General features: G+C 41.6%; 1 protein-coding gene across 1 annotated transcript; it reads left to right on the plus strand.

Moving 5' to 3' along the window:
- Positions 1-14,241: 14,241 nt before the first annotated feature.
- Positions 14,242-17,543, plus strand: LOC114304168 (uncharacterized). The gene is made up of 4 exons (XM_082923917.1): positions 14,242-15,296; positions 15,542-15,666; positions 15,846-16,172; positions 16,513-17,543. The coding sequence occupies exons 1-4, from the start codon at positions 14,242-14,244 to the stop codon at positions 17,541-17,543; spliced, it is 2,538 nt and encodes an 845-aa protein (XP_082780043.1).
- Positions 17,544-22,412: the final 4,869 nt, after the last annotated feature.

Genomic DNA, 22,412 nt, shown 5'->3' on the forward strand with positions numbered 1-22,412 from the left:
TCTCACCCAGATAGGAAGGCCTCTACAAAGTTGCTGAGACAAGCAGCAGCGGGTACTACAAGTTGACAAGAGTAGACGATGGATTCAGAATTGGCCCTATCAACGCCAAGTATGTCAAAGAATATTTTCCTTAATTTCTTTTGTCTAGAAAAGAGTTGTAAAGTTTCTTTGTTAAATGTTTCCAAAGCAAAGTGTAAAGAAAGTGTCATATGCTTATGGTGTGTTTGGTTGGGGGATTTTGGGAGGGATTTGGAAAGGAAAAGGGAAAATGTGTGTGAAACTAGATGAAATGTAAGTATATTTTATTCACATTTCACCTAACTTTTTCTTTTCCCTTTCCAAATCCCTCCTCAAATCCCCCAACCAAACACAACATTAGTAAACCTTTTGCTCACGTATTCACTTAGTTTGAGTAAAGTTTTCCATACTTAGTGAAATTTTACACTTGTAAAAGCTTAGTCATGATGAAGTTTTGTTCACTTTAAGAGCTTGCCTTATCTTTAGAAATTATGTAAGAAGCAATGTAAAGAAAAGTGATGAAATAAAACCCAAAAGTACTACCAAACATTCATGCTTTCCATTAAAGTCAAACTTCTAGAACATGATTACAATGTTTGAAAAGAAGTTATGACAAAGAAAAAGAAAAGAAAAGGCACACCAAGCGCGATGCAACAACAAAATAAAGAAAAACAGAAGAAATCATAACAAAGTCACAAAGTTACATCAAATCAAACCCTTCAAGAGGGAGTCCATCAGAGTCACATCTTGAGGCAACTGGGCAACCAATGCAAAGTCCTTCTCTTTGAACCGAGCAAGGTTCTGCCGGTGCTGTTCCAGGGCACCCTCACACTCCTTAATAGTCTCCACCAGGGACGCAATCATTGCCACGTTGTCGGCGTGCTCGAGGAAGCCGTCAACTGTTTGAAGCCTGGCCCTCATCCATGATAGGTTAAAACCATTCCACTCAAAGCCCCTCAGATTAGCCTCGGCACTCTCCACAAACTGGATGGGAGTTGTCAGGATCTACCTGGTAGCAAGGTCACGAATGAAGCCAGCAAGTGACTCCAGCAGTGCCGTCTGTACTATAGAACCAGAGACATTAAAGGCAGTAAAGGTGTCCGGATGCAGTGTTTGGATACGAGTAAGGGTTGAAGCAGCTTTGGAGGAAACCCAGTAACTTAGGAATGATACTTTCTCTGAAGGCCGAGGGGACTTTCTCACACCACCGCCAGCTTCAATCACTGGAGGGAGACTGATGAAGTGGCCAAAGGCCTGAGGGCGGCACACTTCCCCTGAAGATGACTGCCTGTGGTAATGGAGTGGGTAGACACTGGTTGGCGACCGTGTGAACTGGCCTCACGAGAAAGGCCAAAACTGCCCACATCGTCGCGTCGCTCTGAAAAGAGGTCGTCCATCTGATAATCTCCAACTGTAGGCGCGCCCTTAGGCTTCAATGCTACAGTTTGGACTCAAATGTCACGGTTCTTAATCTGATCTCACAATGTGCGATGTGAGATTGATAAATCACCAAAGAGTCCAAATCCGGCAAATCGTTTTGGAAAATTGATTTTTGTAAAGAAGTGCCAAACATGGACTGCTTTGCCAGATACAGAGTCGCCACCTAAATATTTTATTTTGGAAAAATTTAGGATACCCTGACTCGTGTCTAAGGCCACGTGTCTGTCATCACCAAAGTTGCCTCGGCTCGGGAACTTGGGTACGATTGGGGAAGGTCATTTAATAAGCACCCCCGCTCACCCGATCAAAGATCGGCCTGTACTAAGCATGATATCTTATTTTTGAAAACCCATGTGCTCTTATTCCAGTTAATTAGCTAGAATTACTACGTGATGCGCACAGTAAAACAAGTATAGACTAGATCACCTAATTTGGAACCAAGCATCGCATATCCGTTTGTTTAGAAAATGGTTTGAAGTTTGCTACTCGTAAGCAGGCTAAAATGCGGATTTAAATGAATTGTCCCAATTCAAGTAATCCAACCTTCACCCACAGGCATTCAGGCAGTTAATTACGTAAGCAAATAGCCTCATGGCAAGCATGCTTTAATGGCAACATTAACACACATGCAGTAAGCTAAAGCGTAAACACTCACAGTGTACTCCGAGCCAAAATAAGGAACTAGTTAGAAATCATGCATGATCCTAGTTCATGTTGAGATGGCTAATGCAACACATGCGATATGCTACTAAAATAGGCTCGGCTATTCTAGAATGGCATATGAGATGAAACTTGGTACATGTATTCAAATTGAAATTGAAATACAATGCAGTTAGCTTGATGCGCCGAGCTTGGTGCATGCAATACAGATGAATGGATGCAAACATGCAAGCATAAGGTATGCTAAATGAAATATGCCCTAAAACTAACCATCGTAAGCGGTTAAGTAAAAGGGAGAAAGAAATGGGGGTTTGGAAGACATGCATCACACACACGCATGCTTATTACAATAATTGGCCCTCTCAAGGGAGAGACTGAATAAGAAACTAACTAGCTAATCTAAGCTAATTAAATTATTACACAACAAATTAATTAACTAATCCTAGTTAACTAATTATTACAAAACAAATTGAATAGTTAACGCATTAACTAATTAAAATACAAACCAAAGCAAAAGCTAGCTATCTAAGCATGGCAGCTAAGGAAAGCAATAAATCAGGAGGTTCTCGGAGGGAGAAGACTGGATGCATGCTCGGTCGGCTCGTTCGGAAATCCAATGCGATGCCCCTATTTGCCTCTGTTTTCATTTGTTTTTAGAAACTTGCACCAAGCTCCAGAAAGATGAAAATCCACCTTGGGAATCCAGTGGGAGGGTGGCCGACCACTTTTGGTCTCTCCAGACCCCTGCCGACCACTTTTTGTTGTTGAAAACCAAGAAAAGTGGTCGGCCAGTTACTTTTTCTGGCTGGCCGACCAGTTGTTGCTGCCAGACTCCAGTTTTCTGGAACAGAGAGCAAGAAAGGGCATGGCAATGTATTTGCAAGATATGTATGCACAACCACCCTCCCTATCATGTTATGAACTCAAGGGGGTGTGGTTCTCGACCCTCGGGCCACCAATCGCGCATTTCCATGCGTGATGGCTGAGAGGCAAAGTTGCACAATTCAATATGAAATGAATGCACAAGTAAACACATAAGGCCTAAAACTCTATCATGTATGATCAAGAGGGTCGGCGACCGGGAATTAAGGCACATTTCATCACTTTAAGTATGAAACGTCCCTCGTTTCCCGTGTTTGGACTAACACCTATTCCAAACACAATGCAAGTAAGCATGGCATACACAATGCGAATAAACTGCATGGCATACTCAATGCAATGTGACATGATTAACTTAACAAAGCTAATGGCATGTGAATAATGCTAATGCATGCATGCACAATGCAATGCTACAAGGACAAATTAGCAATGTTAGGGACATGCACACACAATGCAAATATCAGTTAGCATGCACAATGCAATGATGTGAACTAAGCATGCACAATGCAAAGTACAAGGTATACATAATATGATGAACAATGTGGCATACTCAATGCAATATACATGGCATGTTCAATGGACTTAAACTAAAAGGGGTAGACCTCGGTCATGCCCAAATCAGTGGCCATTGGTGATGAAATGAAGGTACAAAAAACAAGGCATGCATGCACAATGCATTGGCCATCAAAGAGGCCAAAGAGCACAACTCTCAAGAGTGCTTGATGAGTGACAAAAGTGAAAGTGTAACAACACTAAGTGCACTGAAATGAAGCAAGAAATGATGCCAAATCATTCAAACAGCATAAGTAAAGCATGCTAGGGTCCTAAGGCATGAAAGCTTAGCAAAAAGCAACTCAAAGGAGGCATGCAATACATGGCACAAATGCATGAACTAGGTCAAAACAAGGACCTAAACATGCTGAGATGAGGGCCCAAAGGCCTAGGCATGCAAGCTAAGGCCATAACAAGGCAACAATGCACAACACTTGAAGACATTCAAAGCATGAATGAAGTGGGAACAAAAGCGTGCTATAAGCTTTGAAATGTCATGTTAGATGATGCCAAATCATGTACACAACACAAATGAAGCATGCAATGGTGCTCAAAGCTTAAGGCAAGCAAGAGCATTTGTACTACGAGTATACAAAACATGAAGCATGTGACCAAGGCAACCCAAAACAGTCCTAGAACATGTTAAAATGAGTCTAAAATATGTATGGAAGTAGGCCAAAATGTGCTAGCATGAGAAGCATGAAGCATGATGAATGCAAGGCAAATAAGGTGGATTACACTACACTTATTAAGACCAAGCATGGAATGACTTAGGCAACAAAAATCAGAGTTATATCATGGCATAATAACCCCAAATAAGTACTGAAATGAGAGCTCGCAAGCTTAGGCATGAAGGCATACGCAATGGTTCATGTTAAGACATAAAAGGAAAAACCCTCCAACGCATTGAATGAGTGATAAATGCAAGTGCATGGCCATGAAACATGGACTGAAATCATATAACAAGTGATGCCAAATCATTCAAATAAGCCAAGTAGAGCATGCTAGTGGACTTGGTGTACAAAGCTAACAAGCTAGATTGAACTACAGCTATACAAATCAAGTCATACATGACCAAGACAACCAAAATTAGAGCTAAAGCATGTTAAAATATGAACAAAAGCTTCATGAAGTTAAGCCAAAAGCATACTAGAATGACATGTCACAACATGATACATGTTAGGCTATTTCATGGAACTACACTACAAGTGCAAGGAGCATGCCAAGGCTAACCAAACCAAACCTAAATAGAGGTATGACATGGTAAAACAAGCCCAAGAACATGCTGAAATGGACACAACATAGGCTAGAAATACATGCTACTTCATGAAGCATACAAAGCTAGTGTGTGTGATTTACACTACAAGTGTATTAACCATGCATGAAGTGACCAAAGCAAGCAAAAATAGTGGTATGCCACAGCAAAATAACCACAAATACATGCTAAGAACAAGCTAACACAAGCTTAGTAAAGGTGCTCAAACATGAGGCATATTAAGGCATGTAAAGAAGCTGCAAGGAGAGGGGATGGCCCTCCCATTCTTAAGACCTTAAAACACCATCCCCACCACTGAAATCCCTATGAAAGTGGTCTCGAAACTCACAAAAAAGGCTCAAAAACAAGGCCAAACAAGGTCTAAGAGGGGGTAAACAACCCCAAACGCAAAAGTGATCTTAAACAAACTTTTTAAGCATGCAAAAATAGAACTTTTATCAGTTATGAGCTAAGCTTAAAACAGCATGAAAGATAGGCTAAAAGCTTAAGCAAGAAAGGGGGATTTAAAGGTCAAAAGCTCACCCTTGAAGACCCTCTTTATAACTGCAACTCCAGCAGGTTTTTCAAGCTCAAGGCAACCCAAGAACACCAAAATTAGCCCCTAAGTACCTCAGTAGCAAAAGGATGGTGTTTGAGTGTGTGTTTGTGTGTTAAAGTAAGACAAATCTACACTTTTGAACACAAAAATGAAGAACAAGAGTGATATAGAGACAAAGCTATATCTAACTGTAACAACCCTCGTACTGTTTACTGATTTATGACCGATTGATTACCGTTAATCACCGATTACTGTTAAACGAAACTGATAATGACTGATAACTGACTGATAATCGAACTGAATGAAATACTGAACCGACTGACTGAAATTGAAACTGAATTGACTGAGTATATGTTAGTTAATTGCATTCTATCTGTTTGATTGTCTGATTATCTGTTCATGCTTATATGTTTAAACTGCTAATTGAAGGCCTTATCGGCGGCCGAACTAGAAACCGATTGATGTTCCGTGACCCTCATAATTAATATGATTTTATGGTATAATTATCGGAAAACTGATTAGGTGTGATTAAATTAGATTAAAATAAGCCAATTGAAGAGTTGGACTTAATTACCGTTTTGCCATTGAGTGGGCCACTATCTCACACACATACTTGAGCCAAGAACAACATTTCCTCAGCCATTTTCCTTCTCATTGCCGACCAAGAGGGAAGAGAGGAGAGAGAGTGAGAGAAATTGAATCCTACCTTGGGTTTTGCTTGGAGAATTGAAGGAATTGAAGTATAGATTGCATATTTGAGCTCCTAGTCTTCTAATTCAAGCTCTAGGTAAGGATCTTATCTTCTTATTGATGCTATTGAACTAGTTCTTGCATGGTTCATGCTTCATTGTAGAACTAACTCATGATTTGGTTCATTAATGATGGATTGAAGATCATTTCTTGCATGCATGTTAGTGTTGTTGCATTTTGAGGTTGATTACATGGACATTAGTACATGCATGCTCATATTGTTGTTATAGACCATGTTTTCATCTTGTTTTGAAAAGAATGAGCTCATTTGATCAAGCTTTGAAGCTTTGATTTGGTTTAAATTCTTGCATGTTGCATGTTCTTCATATTCTTGAAAATGGGTTTGAATGTGGTTTTAATTGACTCACCTTTGGGGCTTGAATTCACAAATTGAGCTTTGAAACTTGTTATACATTGAATTTAATGATGTTTTCCAGAATTTGGGCCCAAGAGGTCGAGTTTGGAGTGGTTGAATGCTTGGTTTGAGCTTGGAAGGCAGATCTGGAAATTCCAGATTTGGCTTCCTCGCTCGAGCGAAGGATTCCCCGCTCGAGCGAGCACCTTTGTCCAGGGCTCCGCTCGAGCGACCATCGAGCGACGATCGCGCGTAAAATCACAGCATCCAGTATTTTTACTGTTTTTGCAGACCGCTCGAGCGAAGGATTCCTCGCTCGAGCGAAGCCTTTGATTTTGGACTTACGCTCGAGCGGAGAAAGTCTCGCTCGAGCGAAGCTCCTATTTTCAGCAAACTTTGCAAAATGTTTTCTAAGTGTATTTTTGCATCCTCATCCCATCCTAGGCATTCTTAGGCCTAGTTTAAGACATTTAGATGAGGATATCATTGTAGAACACACTAAGGCAAATTAGGGATTAAGTTATGAGATTTCCCAACTGTGTAGCTTAGTGTGTTCAATCTGTTAACTGTGTAGGGTTGGCAACTGGGGAGACACGCTCTAGCTTACTGTAGCCCGAACTCTGTGAGTAACAATTGTGTAAAGATATGTTCAACTGATTATCTTTCGAATACTGAACTGAACTGTTTACTGAACTGGTATTATTTACTGAATGAATGTATGTCCTTTATTTCTGAACTGTACTGTGGCATCCTTAGTACTCACTGTTTACTGTTACTGTTACTGCGACAGAATTCTCTGTCGGTTCCCTCGTGGAACCACTACTGTTTACTGACTGATGGCCATCATTACTGTTCGGTCTTTTAAGACCTACTGTTACTGTTATGCTAATGGATGTACCACATATGACTGTTTACTGTACTGAACAACTGAAATACTGATTGAATTGAACTGTTTTCATTACTGTAAGGACATTCATTCTAAACCCCTTTACGCTTTATGTTATTCACTGGGCTTTAGCTCACTGCTCATATATATATGTAGGTGTACAGGCACCAGATCGGAGCTAGGAGCGTCAGGGTAACTCCAGTTTTGTCAAGCCAGCCTTTGTGCCTCACTGCGAGGTTCCGAGCCTACTGTTAAGGCTTAGGGGTGTTTTAGAATTTCCCCCTTTTTGTACTCTTTCACTGTTTTGTATAGACTGACTGTTTACTGTACTGTTATACAGGGATTAGGTCCCTGTACTGTGTGACTGTAAATTTTGTATAGACCGTACTGTTTGTACAGACGGAATGTTTTCTGTACTGTTATGTAGGGTTGAGTCCCTAGTTTGAATGGATGTGAATATTGTACATACTGTTCTGCACTATTTATGTATGAATGCATGAAAAATCTTTTGCATACAGACTGTCACAGCTCGTTGGGCATTGTTTAATTACTGTATTGGCTTCCGCCAGGCCCTGTACTCTGTTTTACTGTATTACTGTTAAGCAGGCCTTCGGTAATCTCGGATTACTGGCCGGTTACGGTGCTAAACCCATAGGGCCGGGTTTGGGTCGTGACACTAACTCTCTTGGGGCAAAATTCTGAACCTGGAGGAGGGAGGAGGAGCCTCTCTCTTATAGAAGAGGAAAGCCAAAGCTTCTCGGAGAAGCTAAGCTTGAATGCCATCCCTCCATACAATGTATGGAAGATGGCTCAAATGCTCTCCAACTGTGTCAGCTGTCCTAAAATATCTCCAAAAAAGTGCCAAAAAGCAGCCGACCACTTGAAGTGGTCGGCCTGCTAGTAAAAGTGGTCGGCCGACCACTTTAGGTGGTCAACCAGAGCAAAAACTGGTCGGCCATAGGTGGGAGAGGTCAACACACTATATCCAAGGTAGTGGTGTGGTGGTCGACCAGAAAAGATGGTCCAAAGACCAAGAAAGCCAGTTATCTGACAAGAAAACTAGCTGGAAAAAGGAAAAGTGGTCGGCCAGGAGAAATACTGGTCTCCCACCCTTGTACCACCTTCCAAACAAGGAAAACAAGGTTTGTACCAAAAACAAACCAAAGCGGATGCAAGAGGAGAAATCGGGAGGCAAAACACGTGGTCAAAAGCCCCGAAAACTAGCTGACGAGCATCAAAAGTGGTATGCAACCACAAAAGTGGTCTCTCGGACCACAGTGTTCCTCTAGGCAGCGGCAACAAGGTGTGGTACGGAGAATGTTAAGCAGTCTCGAGACAAAGCACGCGGCCAAAGGCTCCAAAAATCAGAAACTAGTCTCCAAACGGGAAAAGTGACCTACGACCACGAAAAGTAGTCTACGACCACAGAGAGATGGTCTACAAGACCACTCCCTCCCTTTGGGAAGGGAAAACAAGACTTGGTCCGCAAACCGAGCCAAAGCACAAAGAGTTCTGAGGCCCGGAGGCAAGGCTCTCAGCCAAAACTCTGAAACCTCAGAACGAGCACAATATGCACCATCACCGAGCGCTCAGTCGATGACGTCTGAGTTTTAAGGTCAGTAAAAAATGGGGTGTCTACACCAACATTCAGATTTGGAACCACAGTGGTATCTATCCCAGTATAAAAATCACGAGACATCCCAAGGTCAGCTGGCACCTCTGGAAAATGAGTAGGGTACAAGTCTGCCAGCTGTTCAGAGGTTGCCGAAGCAACTGGATCAGAGGTCCTAGCGGTAGTAGTAACAGTGTGGGCGTCTAAAGTGACAACTACCTCTTCAAGTCTGTCCAAGTTCAGAGGGGTCACAGTAAGGACAGTGGCAGCAGCCGCTACACTTGCACTCCGTTCAGCCACTTGAATGCCTGGAAGTGGAGCTTGTTGAATTAGTAGAGACTCAGTAGATTGGGAGAAACCGACAGATGCAGCTCCAAGGGGAGGTGGTGCAACTTCCAGTCACTTTCTCATGCCGCGATCTTCTCTAGGGGTCTCAAGTACGAAATTATCCCCGCCAACAGAGGAACGACCAGAGTGCACAGAGTTAGAAAGATGCGGAGGCTCTAAACCCTCAGCAACTATATCACTCGCTGTAACTTTCACAACAGGGGGAACTTGCACATTGTCTGCGGCCTCCGCAACTGGCTCAGCCTTGGCAACTGGCTTGGCCTCAGCAGTCGGTTCGCCTTTCACACTTGGTTCCTCTTCAACGTCTGGAACAACTGTCCTACGAGTCTTAAATCTTATCACCCTAGTAGCAATGGGGAGGTTGTCATCATCGTCTAAGTCTGAAGAAATACCAATGGCAGTAGAAGAACACCCTGGACCAGAGGGCAGTATGGTCCGCGGTCCTTAAAAAGAAGAAGAAGATCATGCGGTTATTACAGTAAACATAATAAGTACAAGAAAATAATACAAAATACTTGTCTAAGTATGGATACCTTTCGAAGCCTCTTTCTACTGGGCGAGGCATGTGCCTCGGGAACCGATGCCGCTGCTGCTTGGGCTGTCCTCACCCTGGAACGGGTCATGCGTACTGGTGCACCCATTTCGGAGAGAGCAATCTGTAAGGGTTGAACAGACATTGCCCCATACGGGTGAGGCTCATCCACAACGGGTAGGGTTAGAAGCTTAAAGCGACAGAATATGCTGGATTGTTTCCCTCGGCCTGAAGGCAGACGAAGGGATAGGTCGGGCTGCAGGACAGGTTCCATTGTTGGAATGACTGGGGCACTATTGCAAAAATTAAAGAAGGAATTGAGATTGCAGTGCCAGAAAAGCCTGTTGTCAGGAGTACAGGCGCCGTCTCTCCCAAATGAGGGAAGCGCCATGACTCCTAAGCCCTCTATAAGTAAAGCGGTGTAGTCATGGGTAAATCGTTAAAAACTTCAGTGGAAATCAGTTTGAGGCGGGGGAGCATATGAGACGCCCTGATCCATCCTAAATTGCATAAGGACCCTGTTCGGTTGGTAGACGACACTGGACATACGTTCTTTATTCCACACGGGCAGAAATTCGGAGCGAATCATAGCAGTAATAAGGAGAGAATTAGACTGGACACTGTCGAGAGAAAAATCAACGTGGCAGGCCTCTGAAAAATAAAAGGGGACAACAGAAATGCCTGGGAAAGGCTGAGTGAAAGAGCGGAAGACGCACTCATCTATATGGTCAACATAGTCTGAAAAGGGCCTGTTGGTGCCAAGGCCAGACCACCGAGAGATGCGAGGGAGGGACTAACGCACTTGTCTCGTGATAGGCCGACCCTCTGCATCTAGGACAGGGTGACCCTCTGCATCAAAGACTTCATCAGTAAAGAAACGCTCGTGTCCCTTAGGGATGGGGCCCATGGCAGGAAATCTCTTGTAGAAAAAGGCAGTTAGGGACTGGGTATGCACAAAGCTCCATACGTCATAGCGGCCCATGGATTGCTTCATGTCCAAATGGATGAGGTCAAGACGGAAACATAAGTTACCCAAGAAGAAGGGAGCCAGAGGGATTTGATTACCGCTCCAAAGCTTTACAGCTAAGGAAATACCAGGGGATTGATGCTTTCAGCAGGGTTACTGGGTAGGACGAAGAATGAGATAAAATAGTTGACGAACGCTGCCAAATACAAGTCACCTCGGTAGCCTGGACCAACTACGGAGTCATGGCTCTCCTCAGTGATGTCCCCTACAACTGGTTACAAGTCCTTAAAGAAATGCTTCAACCAAGAAAGATAGGTAGTCTTATCTCTTTTGGGCCTCTCCTGGAGCAGTTCCCCGGCTCTAAGATCATACTAGGAACCAAACTTTCGCGCTTCCTGAAAGGCAATTTGAAGAGCAGTGATAGCGACTTGCTTTGCAGGGGTTAGAGACGCTGGGTCAAAGGGGTGATCTCCACGGGTGCTGAGGCGCAAGAGGACGACAACATCTTCTAGGGTCGGGGTTATCTCCTCCCCATGCCAAGGCAAAAGTGTGTGTGTCACGACTACAACGAGAGACAATCATATCATTGTTGGTCTGCACCGTACGCACTGATAACTCTCTTGAGATTAAAATGGCATTGAAAAGACGGACATTACGCAGACGCTGCTCGAAGCTGCCATCTGCAATGACATTATCGACCCAAAGGGACCAATCTGCTGGAGGGCCCAAATGAGTACGATAGTAGATGTAAGAATGTGGAAAGTCGTCATGCTCCACACGAAACAGCAGCACAGAAATCGAGTTCACCATGTCCGCGTCTTCCAAAGTGGCCTCCCCAAAAAGAAGCAGAGGCTCCTCTAGAGGAGGGGCGTCAGGGATAAAGGAGTCAACTGCCTTCCAGAATGGGTTAGCTAGCTCTCCGAAGTAAGGGGCCCGCCTCCACTCAGTAGGGAGTGGGGCAGCCCTATCAGCAAGATACCTCGTGCTGGCCATGAAAATGAGTAAAGAAAGTAAAAAAAGCTTTGGAAAGAGGGGACAAGGGAGAGAAGAAGACAAGGGAGACAGAAAGGTGTGTTGGGAAGAAGTGGGGGACTAGTGGACCTAAGGGCATTATTTATAAAAAAAATCAACAAAGTGCGCTAGCACACTGCCCTAGGTCATTATGACCTGGCAATCAAAAGGGTACCTTTTCAGAGCCGATGCAACTGCTGACCTAATCGAGCAACCCTTGGGTTGCCCGCTGACGTCATGTACGCGCGGGAAACAGGGAGCGTGTCTCTCATAAGCGCAGGGGGCAAAATGTAGAGGGTCATAAATTAAGCCCCAAACTAAGTATGGACCCAAGCACTAAGATCGCCCTGAGAAAGCGACCAGGGATAAAAAAAAGGAGCATAGGCCAAAGCCCAAGGGAAGTGGGCCAACAAGTGGGCCGAGGCAGGTCCGACCCACCAGAGCTCCAGATGGACTCAACAAGGAGAAATGTCTTAGTCAAGTTGCAAAGGTAACACTTGTAGCAGTAAAGTTACCGAGGGAACATGTGTAGCGGCAAAGTTACTGAGGCACTTTGCCTCAGCGCCGCCATTCTTATTAACTTCAGTTCCGCCGTCATTTGAAGTTGCCGAGGGAACATATGCAGTGACAGAGTTACAGAGGCACTTAGTCTCAGCGCTGCCATTCCAAGTATCTTTGGTGCCGTCGCCATCTCAAGTAACGTCGATGTCGAGACCATTTGGAGTTGTCGAGGGAAGGAGAAGACCGAGGCAACTAAGTTGTAAAGGCAATACTCGCAGCGCCCAAGTTGCGGAGGTATTTTGTTGGTGCCGTCATCTCTAATATCTTCGGTCATGCCGTCTAAACTTGCCACAGGAAATGACTACCGCAACAACTACTATCGCAACAACTAAGTTGCAGAGGGAATATCCTGTCAAGGTGATAGCAGCTTTTGAGAGAGGCTTCCCTCTGCAAGTAGAGGCTAATGTCTGGCGCTGACAGCAGGCCCCAAGGCATTACTGGCCTAGGGCTGATAGCAGGCCCCACAGTTCATTTAACTTGACGCTGATAGCAGGCCCCAAGACTTACTGGTTGGGGTTGATAGTAGGCCCAGAAATACCAGTTTATCGCGGTACCCCGCGAAGATGGGAGCAGGGCAACCTGAGTATAAAGGACTCCCTTTCCATTACCCAGGTCATGGACCTGCCTTGGTCGCACATGCAAGACTAAGGAAGCCCCCTTGGGCTTGGTACTAAGGCACAACATGGCTGATAGTAGGCATGTTTGTGGCTTTCGCCCTGGGAAGTTGGGGAGCTTGTGGTTAGGTGGCTAAGGGTGAAGGCTTCGCTGAGTTGAGCACGAACATAGTCGATAGCAGACTAATGAAGTCCTGAGAATGCATGTATTGGCCAAATAGAACTGAGAAAGCAAGTGCAGCGGCGAGGTTCATCGTTGCAAGTGCACTTGCTGAGGTTCAAGATGAGAAGGCAAGTGCAGAGGCAAACACTCCCATTACAATTGCACTTGCTGAGGCCCAAAAAGGGAGTTGCCACGCCAAACACTCCCGATGTAACTACACTTACTGAGGTTCAAAAAGGTAGTTGTAGAAGCAAACAGATAGTACACAGTACATGCAGAGGGATACGTGGCACCTTCAGCCTGGTGGCTCAAGGAAGAATATTCCATGTGATCCTCTGGGACACATGTCTTCTCTTTATTTGGCCACTTCGTGTCCTCTTGGTACCAAGGAAAAGCCTATAAACAGGACCCATTTCCAAGGTTCAACAAGAGAAATTTTGGGGATTTGGGGGAGATGCTGCCTATTTTGGCACAGCCATTGTCTTATTCTTAAGCCACTTGCTTCACCCTCACCCAACTACACACTCTCTAACTCCCACACAGTTGTTGTTATTTATTCTCCAGCCACTTTTGCCATCATTGGACCATTAACATAGTTTTGCCTCTGTAATCACTTCTCTAACCTTGAACCCCCCTTACACATGGCAAAGCCTCGACTAGCTTTTGAGGGACCATCAGATGTCTTGAATAAATTAGAGACTAACTCGGAGGCTCGAAGTTTATCGAAGCCTCATGCTTCGAAGTCTTTCAAGGAGGCATTAACAAACAGATGCTACGATGAGCGAGCATTTGACAAAGATCTCGATCGTTTATCCACAGATTATGAAGAAACTGATTCAGAGGTTATGGAGGAGGAACTAAGTGATGATGAGCCAGATCTGGGAATTACTCGAATCAAACTTCCCAGAAACCTGCTGAACAAGATTAGGAGGCCTTAGAAAGATTGCTTCATTGTTAAACCACTCGGGAGAAATATTGGTTACAAACTACTAATTTTGAAAGTTAGAAGAATTTGGGACCTCCAGGGTGATTTTGAAGCAATTGATTTGGGATTAGGGTTCTTTCTCTTCAAATTCCAAATGAATGATGATTACTTAAAAGTCTTATCTGGGGGGCCATGGATTGTTTTGGACCACTACCTCACTGTTTGTAAATGGTGCCATGACTTCAAGCCATCTCAAGCGAGAGAAGTTACCACCGCTATTTGGGTCAGATTTCCACAACTACCCATAGAATATTATATTGAGAAGGTGCTTTACCAGATTGCCAAATTCATTGGCAAGCCCTTAAAAATAGGCATCAACACAGCAACGTCAACGAGAGGATTTGCTCGGGTTTGCGTCGAAGTTGATCTGAGTCAACCTTTAACAACCTATTTTGCTATAGGGAAATACATTTACAGGATTGAATATGAACACCTTCACTCATTTTGTTTTAATTGCGGTAGAGTGGGTCATCGGAGGTATCGTTGCAGTGCTGCTCCAGTGAATCCTTCCGGCGCCATCATTCCAGAAAAGGTGCTTGCTAAGAATTTGACCGTTGGGAATGAGAAGGAGAGTAGGCCCAGTTGCAGTGAGAGTGGCAAGGCCCACCCAGAAGAGGCCCATCTAGAAGACCCACCATTGGATCAACCTGCAAAGGGTTTTGGCTCATGGATGCTGGTTAGTCGGAGGAGCCCAAAACAAAGCTATGCCAACAAAAAAGAGCCCAGATCAAGATCTAGAGAAAAAGCCCATGGCAAGGGGCCAGGTAAGCAGATTCAATATAACCATGGGGTCATGAACGGAACGAAGTCTTCCAAGAGAAACCAGATTCCTCAAGATCTTCCAACTGACGATAGTATAGTCTCTGCAAAAAACACTATTGTTCATAACCCTTTCATAGCCTTGGTAGGCACAGTTGATTTGAAGGAAGGTTTAGCCTCAGAAAGCACAGATTCATGCGTAGCTCCAAGTCTAGATGTGCCATCCTCATCCTTTAAACCCTTGGTCCAAGACGCACAGCCACATACGGCCACTACTAAGAAATCCCCTGATCCTCTTCCCTCTCTTCCTGTGACTATTAAAATATCCAACCCAGAAAGTTTACCCAACTATGGAGATTCCAATGGAGAACCAGCACAGAGTCAGGGCTTGTATGATCTATTTTGCATTCGATCAAGAGAAAGAAGCCACTCACCTAGTAAGCATAGACTAGAGGATCAGCGAAGCTCGCCTCCTAATTAAGAAAGAGGAGATGAACTACTATGGCATCCAAAACACCATAGTTAGAGTGAGTTCTCTGAACTCGGATGTCTTCGATCGGATGAAAGTAAGGAAAATTCTAGGTATTCCTGATTTTGCCCATTTTCCTGATTTCCCAAATTCTGCCTCAATGAAGTTGCTCATATGAAACTGTCGTACAGCCAGTCAAAGTTTTTAGAAGAACCATGAAGGAGCTTGAGAAAAACCATAAACCTTCTATTATTGTTATGATGGAAACCAAAATTGATCTTAGCTCAATGGGTTCATTTTTTAACAAATTGGGGTTTACTGCCTCTTCCCATATGACCCTGTTGGTAAGAGTGGGGGCATTTGGGTGCTTTGGGACCTTTTTAAGGCTACGGTGAAAGCCCTTGAGGTTAATGCCTAAGTTATCCATGCAAAAATTTAACGTGATAACCATGCCGATTGGATTTTATCAGCGGTTTATGCAAGCCCGATTCCTAGAAACCATGACCTTTTGTGGGCTAACCTTGAATCTGTTGCTAATAACATGAACCTACCCTGGCTTGTGGCTGGGGATTTCAATGACATAGCTTCTCAAGGGGAAAAAAGAAGTCTCAGCCCAACCTTCTCTCATGCTCGAACTCGTAGGTTTAATACCAGAATGAATAGGTGTAATATGATGGATCTTGGGTGCTTTGGGCCCCAACTCACTTGGTCCAACGGAAGGCAAAGGCTAGCCAATACATTAGCAAGACTTAGCCGTGCTGTTGGCAACTCTGAATGGCGTGTGGCTTTCACTGAAGGTGCAGTTTGTAATCTACCAAGAACCTACTTTGACCACTCTCCTTTGATAGTGTTCACGCAAGGTGTGGACTTCTCTAACCCCTTAGCTAGACCTTTCAGATTGGAGGCCGCTTGGCTTATTGATAATACCTTCAAATCTATTGTTGAAAACTCCTGGGCTATTAATAACGACTCAATTATTAACACTTTGAATTTGCTTACTAAAAATATTTCTGCTTGGAACAAAAATCATTTTGGCAACATTTTTCGAAAAAAACGATGGCTTCTTGGTCATATTGAGGGCATCCAAAAAGCCCAATCCCTTGTTTATTCCCACAATCTATTTTTTACTTGAAAAAGATCTTGTGAGGGATTATAACAATATTTTGTGCCAAGAAGAGTTATTGTGGTTTCAAAAGTCCAGGGCTAACTGGATCACCATTGATGAGAGGAATACGAGATATTTCTACATCTCTACAATTGCTAAAAGGAGGAGGATGAGAGTGGTTACTCTAAAAGATTATGATGGTGGGTGGATCTCTGACCCCATTGACCTCAAAAACCATGTTCATAACTATTTTTGTAACTTATTTAAGAAAGGTACCAGTATCACTCTGAGTTTTGGCCCTGACCCTCTGCATCCAAAAATTAGTTTGGAAGATAATAGATCCCTCAGTAAGCCTATCTCTGGTAAGGAAGTGTGGGAAGCCATTAAAAGTGTTAAAGCCTTTAAAGCCTCTGGTAATGACGATGTTCCATCCTTCTTCTATCATAAGCACTGGGACATCGTTGGACTTTTTGTTTGTAAGTTTATTAAGAATTGTTTTGCCAACAAACACATTCCAGACAGCATGAATAAAACTCTTCTCACCCTTATACCTAAAGTTGATAACCCTGAATCAATAACCCAATTCCGCCCCATTAGCCTTTGTAATGTTCTCCACAAAACCCTTACCAAAGTTCTTGTTAATAGACTTAGACCCTTGTTGACTGATATTGTTGGACCTTTCCAAAGTAGCTTCATTCCTGGGCGTACCACTAGTGATAATGTTATCATTGTCCAGGAGATCCTCCACACTTTTAGAGGCAAGAAAGGCAGTAAAGGAGATATGATTCTCAAAATAGATCTCGAAAAAGCCTATGACAATGTGTCTTGGAATTTTCTGTATCAAACTTTAATAAATCTTGGCCTTAATGACCATTGGGTGGATCTCATCATGAATTGTGTCACAAATGTTTCTGCCTCCATTTTGTGGAATGGGGAAAAACTTGAGGAATTTTGTTTTGAGAAGGGTTTGAGACAAGGGGATCCCTTATCCCTTTATCTCTTTGTGTTATGCATGGAAAGACTCTCAAATATGATCCTTGAGAAAGTCCACAACAAAGTGTGAAAAGGGGTTAAAGCCTCTTACAAAGGCCTTATGTTTTCCCATATTTTCTTTGCTGATGATCTTTTGTTGTTTGGGAGAGCTGATGAAAAGATGTGTAACACTGTTATGGGGGTGCTGAAGGAGTTCAGTGAGCTCTCGGGCCTTAAGGTGAGCCTCCATAAATCTAAACTTTTTGTCTCGCCTAATGTGGGGATCCAGAAAGCTAGAGTTTTGAGTAATTGTTGTGGTATTTCCCTTACTCAAGATTTGGGTAAGTACTTGGGCATTCCCCTATTACATGACAGATGTAACCGTGCTCATTTCAGCCATATAACTGAGAGGATCTAGAACAAATTGTCTTGGTAGAAAGCTAATATGCTTTCCTTGGCTGGAAAGGCCACCTTAACCCAATCTGTCACTTCTGTCCTCCCTTCATATACTATGCAAACTCTTGTTGTCCCTATGAGTATATGCAGTGACATTGACAAACTTAATCGCAATTTTCTTTAGGGTGATAGTGATAACGGCAAAAAAGTTCACCTCATGGATTGGGATATGGTCTGTAAAAGCAAGAAGATGGGAGGGCTTGGTCTGAAAAAAGCCAACTTGCAGAACCTGGCTCTCTTATAAAAAATGGGGTGGAGATTGTTATGCAATGATACTAGCCTTTGGGTGTAAGTTCTGAAAGAGAAATATCTCCGAAAGGAGACTCTTATGAATTATTCTTCTAAGAAAAGGTCTTCTCACACTTGGAGAGGTATTCTCAATACTAAAGATATCTTGAGGAAAGGTACTCAATGGGGAGTGGGTGATGACACTACCATTTCTATCTGGTTTGACTGGTGGTGTGGAGAGGAAACTCTCGCAACTAAATTTCCAAACTACCAGCTTATAAACCATGATACGGTGGATGTTCTTATGGATGAGGAGGGCAAATGAGATGTGAATCACATTTGGTCACATCTTCATAGTAACACTATTGCAAGTGTTTTAAAAATTCCACTTCCTCAATTTGTCATCTTCCCCGATAGCCCTCACTGGAAAGGTGCTTCAAGAGGGTTTTCTATTGCTGCTGCTTATAAAGTTGCCTCTGGGCAACTTGAGAGCAATTTGGAGATTGAGTGGGTGTGGAAACTTAAAATTCCCCACAATCTGAAAGGTTTCCTATGGCTAATTTTTCATGGAAGACTTTCAACCAATGCTATGAGAAAGAATAGAGGCATGGCTTTGAATGCTAACTATCCAGATACAATTGGCACAATAAGGATATGGATCACCTTCTATGTGGTTGTATTGTCTCAAAAAACATTTGGTTCAATATTGCTGGTCTGCAATGGGTGTCAACCATAAACCATCTTAATCTAGTTGATTGGATAACGAAGAACTCAAAGTCTCATAAGAGGAGTGATCCTCATTGGTGTTGTGTTTTTGTCATGACCCTTTGACAGATATGGAAAGATAGGAACAAGAAAGTTTTTGATAATATTGACACTACTGTATTTAATGCCTGTAACTGTGTTTTTAATTATGTTGAAGAAATAAATCAAGCTTTCTTATCTTCTATTGTCTATGCTCATAAACCTGCTGATGAGATTAAATGATACCCTTCTCTTGCAGGCAAAATCAAATTAAACACGGATGGTTGTGCCCGAGGTGATCTAGGAGAATGGGGGTTTGGAGGCCTCTTTCACGATGAAGCTGGCATTTGGCTGTGCGGTTTTTTTGGAAAGTTAGAGACGTGCTATAGCCTGGAAGCGGAAATGTGAGGCATCTATAGAGGCCTTACCATAGTGCTCGGGAAAGGTCTCACCAAAGTTGTCATCGAGACTGACTCCATCATAGCTCAAGAGATGATCACAAAGGGGCCACCCCCAAATTGCCTGTAGAGAGCCATTGTGGAAGATGCCTGTCACCTCCTCCAACAGTACAATTGTTCCATCCAACACATTATGCGAGAGGCCAATCAATGTGCGGACACGCTCGCCAATATGGGTGCAGATCAAGTGGAGCACTTATTTGTTATAGAGGATCCTCCACTAGAAATTAGAAGCTTAATTGTAGCGGATATAGTGGGCACATCATATCGAATGATCTAGCCTCTCTGCCTTTTTCGCCTTTGTTTGTTTTGTTCTGCTTTATTTCCCGATGTACCCCAAAAAAAAAAAAAAAAGAATCTAACATAAATGGAAAAAATATAATTTTATAATTTGAATAACCTAAATTATACAATCAAATGTCCATAAACGACAAGAAGTGTCACATGAGCCACTTGGGTCTATATTATGTAAATAAAATTTTTATAAGAAATTTTTACACAGAATATGTGATATTTTTAGTTATTTTGTTTCAAATCAGATCCTCTCCAGCTTTACCCTCCTGCCTCTCCACTGGACAACGGTCCAGATTGGGCCACAACATTCCATTCAAAATGTGTGGCTGAGATTAGTTTAAAAAAATAAATAAATAAACAAACAAATTGACTCACTGACAACACGTTCCATTCACTTACACACTCTCTCTGACTCTCTTTCTTTTTTTTTCTCTCTCTCTCTCTCTCTTATCTCTAATAAAAAATTAAATTTTTTTAATCGTTTACATTTTATTTTCATAAGATATATTTCCTTCATTCCATAATTCAGTCTCTTATTCTAATTTTTTATTATTTCAAAATATTAGTTTATTTTTTAAAATTAAGGACAAGAATAATATAAATTTTATATTTTGTCATTCTTTTAAATTCATTAATAATATAAAATGTACAATTATGACAATTGATATTCTCCAAAAAATATTCCATCAAAGGATAAATTTTAAAATTCTCAAAAACAATCTTCATTCTAAAAAAAATCATATAAAAATAATGACTTTTAATTTAATTTTATTAACCAAACGAGCTTATACTTTTTTTTAAAGGAAATAAAAAAACACATAGATTCAATCTATGCATAGGTGCAAATCAAACGAGCTTATAATTTTTTTTATTAGTTTACAAAATATATTTGATTTGCACCTATGCATAGATTGAATCTGTGTGTTTTTTTTTATTTTCTTTAAAAAAAATTATAAGATTGTTTGGTTAATAAAATTAAATTAAAAGTCATTATTTTTATATGATTTTTTTTAGAATGAAGATTGTCTTTGAGAATCTTAAAAATTAAGCTCGTTTGATTTGCACCTATGCCCAAATTAAATTTGCGTTTTTTTTTATTTCTTTTAAAAAAAATTATAAGCTCGTTTGGTTAATAAAATTAAATTAAAAGTCATTATTTTTATATGATTTTTTTTAGAATGAAGATTGTTTTTGAGAATTTTAAAATTTACTTTTTGATAATATATTTTTTGGAGAATATCAATTGTCATAATTGTACTTTTTATATTATTAATGAATTTAAAATAAGGACAAAATATAAAATTTATATTATTTTTGTCCTTAATTTTGAAAATAAACTAATATTGTGAAATAATAAAAAATTAAAATAAGAGACTGAATTTTGGGACGAAGGAAGTATTTCTTAGGAAAATAAAATGAAAAAGATTAAAAAAAAATTAATTCTTTTATTAGAAATAAAAGAGGGAGGGGACAAGAAAGAGTGAGAGAGTGGGTGGGACTATTGTCAGTGAGTCAATTTGTTTTTTTTTTTTTTTTTTCTTTAAAATTAATCTCAACCACACATTTTGAATGAAATGTTATGGCCCAATCTGAACCGTTGCCCAGTGAAAAGGCAGGGGAGAAAAGCTAGAGAGGATCCAGACTCCTTATTTTGACTCATAATTTGAAATTAAATGACAATTTCATTTTTTGTATGAAAAATATAGGTACTAATGGATAGCACTTAATATAATTTTTTGGATTCCGATCTTTCAATTTTTATTTTGTAAATTTTTTTATTACAATTCTAACATAAAATTTTAAGTACTCTATCCCAAACCTCCCAAACCCTAACCTAATCCTTGCCCACCCCAGCTAGCACCCACCCACTACCACCAATTCCAGCTGCCACCCTCGCTCCAGCCACCATTGCCAGCTTTGATTGCCACCACCAGCCCCTCGACTGCTACCCCTTCTAGACTCCCACACCACACCCATCTCTATCCCATTTCCCCTCCATACCTTCTCTCTCTCTCTCTCTCTCTCCATTGCGATTTGCCATCATCGAATGAGGAGGGTTTGAGGTTAGCTAGTGAGGGTAGCAGGGCAGGCGGTTTAAAGAGGTTTGTGGGTGACAAGAGGGGATGGTGGTTGCCGTCGGAGTTGGCAAGAGGTAAAGGAGGGTGACTGGAATTGGAGGTGGTAGCAAAAGCTAATGGTGGTGAGTGTTGGGTGGGATGGAATGGGGGTAAAGTAGAGATGAGTTGGTGGGGCTTCTTGTTATGACAACACAACAGCATAAAATAGTTGATCAGTTAAAAAATTACTTTTAAAAAGTCAACTAAAATAATTATTTTTCGAAATAACTTTAGTGTCAAAGAAAATTATGTGTAGTAATTGCAGCACTCTGAAGCTTCGTTTCGGAACAAGTTAATTTAGTAACTTTTTGATTATTTGGTTAAAATATGAACTAAACAAAATTAGTATGTTTGGGATGACTTTTTAATTTTTTACGAAAAGACGTGTAAAAAGTAGAGAGAAAAGAGAATCTTTGACTTTTTGATATGAGTTGTTGACTTTTTGACTAATTTAATAACTTTTTTACTTTTTGACTAAAAAAGAATGTTCCCAAACGAGACCTGAATCATTTTCCTTATAAAATTGTTTCATATATTACTAGTCAATTTCTAAAACTCCATCTTAAATAGTGTATGCAAACAGAGGAGTAGAATTATGATTACAAAGCTGTACCAAATACGACCTAACTTTATCAGGACTCTAGGACCAGTTGAATTAAAGGA

The sequence above is a fragment of the Camellia sinensis genome, chromosome 4 (assembly GCF_055761805.1).
Source record: "Camellia sinensis isolate YWXY chromosome 4, ASM5576180v1, whole genome shotgun sequence".
NCBI classification, from domain to species: Eukaryota; Viridiplantae; Streptophyta; class Magnoliopsida; order Ericales; family Theaceae; genus Camellia; species Camellia sinensis.

Bases quoted from the DNA above. Each gene is read 5' to 3' on its own strand.
- LOC114304168 (XM_082923917.1), top strand. From the start codon at position 14,242: ATGAATGATGATTACTTAAAAGTCTTATCTGGGGGGCCATGGATTGTT. The intron at 15,667-15,845 runs GTTCATTTTTTA...GGATTTTATCAG, and splicing joins AATTGATCTTAGCTCAATGG to CGGTTTATGCAAGCCCGATT. The intron at 16,173-16,512 runs GTGCAGTTTGTA...TACTTGAAAAAG, and splicing joins GCGTGTGGCTTTCACTGAAG to ATCTTGTGAGGGATTATAAC.